General features: G+C 34.7%; 1 protein-coding gene across 1 annotated transcript; it reads right to left on the bottom strand.

The window, feature by feature from the left end:
* Positions 1–3494: 3494 nt before the first annotated feature.
* LOC129573298 (zinc finger protein 184-like) lies at positions 3495–4710 on the bottom strand. Its single transcript, XM_055453686.1, has 3 exons — positions 4695–4710; positions 4336–4432; positions 3495–4224 (listed from the first exon to the last, which is right to left on the bottom strand). The coding sequence occupies exons 1-3, from the start codon at positions 4708–4710 to the stop codon at positions 3495–3497; spliced, it is 843 nt and encodes a 280-aa protein (XP_055309661.1).
* Positions 4711–6758: the final 2048 nt, after the last annotated feature.

The following is a 6758-nucleotide window of genomic DNA, read 5'->3' as shown; positions in this document are numbered from 1 at the left end:
AGACAATGGAATTATCGCGAATATTAATGGGTCCACTGAATTAGCCAAAAAACGTGTCCAAAGATAAGACAATGATGATGAAATACATTCATCATACTGAATCGAATTGAAAGGCTCTCAGAAATCGCATATGTTGCTTTTGCCTAAAACGTCAATGTCATTAGCAGCATTGACGTTCTACTGACTTAAAAGCATTGAAATTTCAATTGCTTTGACGTTGTATGCACAAATTTCCCAGAGCATTTATTTCCATTCATTCAATTGACGACATATAATGCTACTGAGATTGGCACTTAATCTGGTGTTTGGCATCTTATTGTTGGTATCACTTAGAAGTGCTATTGAAATTTTGATTTCAGATTGTTGTTTGTTAAGTTGTTTGTTATCATTTTTAACATTTTTCTCATTCGTGACACTGTTTTTGAGAACTTTATCAAATATGTGTTGCGTGAGTGGGTTCGAAGAAATCAAAATATGTTTGAGCGAGTGGCGTTACATGGTGGAATAAATGTTCATTATCGTTTATTGAAACTTGAGTCTCTCAAATTGCCGTGTCTCCGATTAATGAAATTAAATAATATCGTTTTTTTTCTTATTAGGAATTCGTTCTCACTTAACATAATTCAGATCAGGAAATGACATTTCTTCATCTTTTTCCCGGGGATCAATAAAACGATCATTTTGAATCTCAATGACAAGAAAAATAATGTGAAATACAGTGAGATTTTTATTATGTTTTCAAACACAGTTTTTTTTGTGTTGAAAAACATTTAACTTTGCAATACGATTTAATCATTTTTCTAATTAAATGATTTTCGATATTTACCATCATTCACTCATTTTGTCCTCTGTTGAGACATTATTATCTGTGGCAAGAAAAATTTCGAACATGATCCAAACATATCGATTCTTAGATTGTGTTCCTCTTTCTTAGCAACTTTGAATCCATTCAAAGATTGTACAAATAATTTGATCGCAGGTTTCAATGAACTGCCTGATTTTATGATTGTTTTCATCTAATATTTGTAGAACTATCATCATGGTTATGAGCAAAGCATAACTCATTTTCATTAGTTCAATGCCAACAAAAATGACGAAACTATTTATATATTTCCCATCATAAAATAGACGCAATTGATTATGGTTTATCAACCATATTCCTATATCACTTCATTTTTGTGACTAATCCAATTTAACCGCTTTGCAATCTGTTGAATTCCAAAATGCCGGCGACAAAGTGATTAGAAAAGTGGTGTTCGTCAGAGTAAACACACACCCTCTTCTATGGTCAATATCAACAGCAGCGAACAAACGAACCGTCCAAAGTTTAAATAAACGTTGGTTGCATTGATTAATGCGAAATAAAAATACACAAATTGTATTCGAAAGTGCCGTGTGGTAACACACGCATTTGCACATTATATCGTTCATTGCTATATACCATCCATCCAATAAACGGCTGAACTCTTTAAACAGTTCTAAAGGTTAAATTAAAGCCGAAAGAATGGCAGTAATATGTTTTACTTTTCCACACGACCATGTCGTGGAAGAAAAGTATTGTGATTGCCTCAAATTTTTGGACCCCCTAAACACAGGTTTTTTACGTAGGTTGCTGCTTAAGTTTCTGGCCTAACCTAGTTCTAGTGTTTTCCGAAGCAAAACTTTGGGTCAGTCAAAAAGTTTGACCTTTTTTAAGCTAAGTTTCCTCAGACGTCAACTGTTGATTCACTACGGATCGTGGTGTTTTATGAGCTTGAATATTTCAATTTGATGAAAAAATTGAATTTTTCCGCAAACATTTTAGTGCAATGATTTTTTCCGATTTTTGAGAGGGACTAACTCAACAAGAGTGCCGTGATAGCCTCAAATTCGCTTTGGGTGATAAAACTCGGTCCATTCCAAGTATTTAGAGGTGGTATAACGATTTTAAATGTTGACGAAGCTCACTCAAAAATGAGTCCGCAGGAAAGTCGTAAAATATCAGCTGTAACGCCGGAACACATTGATGCTGTGCGAAACCTTAAGGTGGAATATTCTCATACGACTTATAGTGAGATTGGGGCATCCTTTGGCATTAGTATGACATGCATGAGGTCAATATTACATGTGGTTTTAGTGACGTAAATGCCTTTCACATGTCAAAACCTCCAAATATGTTTTCAACCAAAAAAAAGAGTTTTGGACAAAAATAGGCCTACAAACTCTCAATAATGCAATTTTGATAGGCTGAAAAACCCTCAATCGTCACTAGAGATTACAAAATTATCATTTATGAGTATAGCATGTCATCCCAGAAGGTTTTAGTGATAGTATCGTGTTTGAAAATAACAGAAAATTTTCCTTATTTCTGAAAAAACAGACGATTTTCGCAAATTGCAATGCTTCGTTCTGGGAAAAAATGATTTACATGACTGTTATTATACTTTGGAATTGTAGTGCCATGAATTCTGAATAAAGCGGACATTTTTGGAATGAAAATATTCAGAAAATGGGCCAAAAACTGGGAACTATCTGTCACTTCATGAATTTTCACCTTTTGACATGCCTTCATTCAATCGAATATTTGCAGGCCCAAAATATAAAATAATGGTTTCGTTAGCCAGAAATTATTAAATTGAGGATAAACGAAGTTTTTTAGGTGGTTAACAACAGAATAATCAATTTTTCCCATATCGAAAAATGAAGTTTATTGTTGAAATTTACGATTTTTCCAGGTATCCCTTGGAAAGGAGGCTTAGACACACCCAGTAATGTGAAACAATCCCTGCTATAGTGTTTTTTAGCCTAAAAAATGTCAAACTTTCCGATGGAATCGTCAGATTGCATCTGAAAACACTAGAAATAGGTTAGGCCAGAAACTTATGCAGCGACCCTCGTATCCGTTTTAGGTCCCAAGAAACACAAAGACTGGGTATTATAGACTGGGTATGTTTGACAGATCTGGACACTGTTAATGTTATTTTTTGGTGGAAAAAGAAGCCAATTCGTGCAAAGTAGCAACTTAATCCCAAGAAAAGTTGCCAAAATTCTGGTTCACAATAATCGCACACAGGTAATTTTCAGTACAGGATTTCAATACTCTTTTGCAACGATTCGAAAATGAGTGAAATATTGAAAGCCTGATGAAACATTGAACCCATAATTGAGCTTACGAATGAACCAGTTTTGTTGGGACCTTCTTCTGAAGAAAAAAAAGAATTTAAATTAGAGAGACTTTTGACCAAAATTAAACTCCACAATTCCTATGCTTTGAAATGAATAAATTTCCTGCAATTATTTCAAAATCATTGCCCATTGGCTGACGGTGAATGGAGAATAAATTGAAAATTTCCAAATGATTTATATTTTTTAAAGAGTTTTTATTTTCGTTAAATGATGAACAATCTAATGCTAATGTGTAACTCAACTTGGAATGGATCTTAATTAAACTGTCTTATTTTCTGCTTATTTCTAGTGTTTTCCATACGTAATCCATGTGATTAAACCCCTAAAAACTATTTTCTCGAACTAAATTCTGCCTTGACATGCGTTTGTTGGTGTTGGACGAATAACAGTTTCTTGCTGAATTGTTTCGAACAAACGGTGCATTTGAAACAAGTTGGTCGACCTTTTGTCGTGGTGATTAGTTGCGTGTCGTTTTGAGCTTGATGTTTCTCTTCGTGTTTCTTCAGGAAAGTTTTCTGTGTGAATTCTCGAGGGCAAAATTTGCATTTGATCGGCTTCACTCGCATAGAACCGGGAGGTAGTTTCCGTGGTCGTAGCATCAATTCATCATCACTCGGGCTGAGCTCGAAGAGTTTCAATGGCCGCAGATGCTCGCACGTGTTCTGAACCATATTCAAGTAATGTTGAGTCTCTTGTTGATGCACCCACAATGCGAGCATTGTTACGAATTGCTTGAAGCAAATAGGGCATTTGTGTTCCATGCCGAAACAGGAAGGAGAGCTCGAATAACAAACAGGATTCGCTTTAACAAATCTCTTCTGTTTTTTTGCTGGACGTTTTGACGATTCACCCTTAAAATTGTCTAAATATCCATGCTCTACAGCTGGCACAAGTGTTTCATTCGGCTTGGTGATTCCGAGTGATTCAGTTACGGTTGAATCACAAGCTTTCACAATCAATTTCATCGGCACAAAAATCGATTCGTCTGTTGCTACAGATATTTGTCCCATCAAACGATCTCGACGATTGCTCATAAATGCATTGAATGAGCCTTTAACCCTGGAAATAGAAAAAAAAAGTTGTAAATTGATGCAAAAAAAGAACTGAAAAATCGAAATTACTTTGGAAACAAATCGGAAAAAAATCACAAAAAACTATTCAAATACTTACTGGTCGATTGTGGCCGACAAGAAACGATCGTTGAATTCCTTGTCCAAGGATATTTCTTGCGATTGCATTTCTGATGCAATTTCTTCCAAAGTTGCACCTATTTCGATGTCAATTTTGGAAAGGAAAAGTTTGAGAACTTTTTCTACCCCATTGAAGGGAGTCGTATTTTTTGCGAAAATTATCGATGACATTTTCGATTCACTTTTTTTCAGTTTTTCTTTTTAAATGTAAAAAATAAACGCAATGATGATTGTACTGGAATATCGTTCAAACTTATGTGATAGCTCTTACGATGTTTACGGTTCAATATCTCAAGACCAACTGATACCTTTGCTTGGCTGGCTATGGCTTTTATTTACATTTGAATGCAACCATTCTTACTGTTTCGTTAGCCCTTTTTCTTGGAATGCAATGATGTGGGATTATGGCCCAGGTAGCAATTGAGGATCGGTTACTGTTTGTGGAACAAAATGTGTGCGAAAGGAATAAGACAGTTGTTTTGCTGTTGGTACTGAACCGTTTCTTGAGAAAATTCCAATTTATAATCTGGTGCATGTCCGCACCTAAATTATACGCTAAGATAGAAGTTAAATTCGGAAAAAATACTGTTTATGTTTTTATATTATTCTGTTTTTAAACACATCCATGGATATCCAACAAAGGACGACAATAGTCGTAGTTCATTTGAAACATCATTTTGACGTCTTCATTTTTACCATAAAGATTTGCATTTGAGAATTCAAGTCTAAATATAAAAATAAACGGAGAGACGTGATTTTCCTATTACTATTTGGGCCAAAATCAAACTTGTGCTAATGCAATCAGCATGAAACTTTCAGCATCTTATTTTTCCACCAAAAACTGAAATTTCAGGAAGTTTGAAGTCGAATTGCATTTTGTTGTTACTACGTGGAAATGATTATTAAATATCAACAAAATAAATGTTTGAAGTCGCTACGTTTGATTGGAACGTACTGCATATCGCACAGTGCATGACATGCAATTTACTTCCATGCTACTTTATTCAAAATGAAACACGTCAAATGCAACTGATCGTATGGAGTGTTTAATGCGTCGCCGCTTTGAGCTACCTACAATTGAACAAGATACAATTCCAATAAAATGGAAATACCCAAACGCTTTGCACTTTCATGTGGCGTCTCTATAAAAATAAATGCCAGTATTCCATGGGCTATCAAAGGCGAAACATCGCGTTAGCTCAACGTTGGGCATTTTAGTTTTGTGATATTTCAGTTTGAAAAATAAGCAATTTATCAAGTAAAAAGTTTTAGTATTAAAACCTCAATATTGCTTGCAACAGCATTAATTTCGAAGACGCTGCGTATACAGTGTGAAGTTGGTACATGTAAATATTTCATATTTGCCCAATAAAAGCTGTTTTCGGTTCGTGCGTAAAAAAAATCATAAAAAATGTTTCGTATTTAAATGTTGAAAAGAAAATTGAACAAAAATGCAACCTAAGGAACCATTTATTCGAAAATGATTCTAGTGTATCATAAATCATAACTTTTTGAGCAAACGATCAAAAAATAATAATAGTTTTCAATCTCACAATTTAGATATGAACAAATTCGGTTTGCCTGAAGAACAAGTGTAGGAAATGTCAGCAGATTTTAAAGTAAACAAGAATCGTATCGTTCCCAGAAAATTTTGATTAAAAACCTGCTGATAGAAAATACTGATTTAATTAAAACGTTCAACTAATTCCCATAAATAACAAGTGCTTTGCATAAATATACACGATTGAAAAAGTGAAAATGTCAAAGAATCGGCATAATTGCATTTTTTCTACAGAAACACAGTCGATTTGTTGTTTGATGAATTCTATTTTGAAAAATGTGCATTACGTATGCAACGTATCAAATATCATCGTCTGAAAGAAAGATTGAATGTGCAATGAACGCTGTACTTGTGCTGTAAGCTACCGCCTGTAATGATGCAACGCACGTTGCGCTTTAGTCGTTGCGTTCCAACCGTTTATTTACGCTCGTACACACACGCTTAGTTCTCAAACTGTGGGCCTGCGTGAATCTTGGTGTTGCAAATTTATAGTCGCGAGTCTTGGTGTTCTATTTGAAAGAATATTAGCCATAAAGCTTTGTAAATACTTCAAATTGTTAGATGATTGGAAATATTTCAAATATAAAAAGTCTTTTTTTTCGTATCATTTTTCAGGTCAAAAAAGAAAACGGTGACAAATCTGCTGATTGATTTTAGTCCAAGCTAAGTTGGCCAGTCGTCAAGAAGCTTGCGTTCTATTTCCAAAGATGAAAGCTGAAAGAACGGTGGCCATCGTTTTTGGCTGCATATATCTTCTAGCATGGACATGTCATTTATTCCTATTGAAATTTTCAACTGCAGATGATGCGTTGATGGTCAGACTGATTCATTCAATTCCAAAG

The sequence above is a fragment of the Sitodiplosis mosellana genome, unplaced genomic scaffold (assembly GCF_009176505.1).
Source record: "Sitodiplosis mosellana isolate CC-2019 unplaced genomic scaffold, AAFC_SMos_1.0 Smas_scaffold_6056, whole genome shotgun sequence".
Classification (NCBI taxonomy): Eukaryota; Metazoa; Arthropoda; class Insecta; order Diptera; family Cecidomyiidae; genus Sitodiplosis; species Sitodiplosis mosellana.
The sequence above is the reverse complement of the archived record's forward strand: the minus strand, read 5'-3'. Positions and strand labels throughout refer to the sequence as shown.

Bases quoted from the DNA above. Each gene is read 5' to 3' on its own strand.
- LOC129573298 (XM_055453686.1), bottom strand. The intron at 4,225-4,335 runs GTAAGTATTTGA...TTCTATTTCCAG, and splicing joins TTGTCGGCCACAATCGACCA to GGTTAAAGGCTCATTCAATG.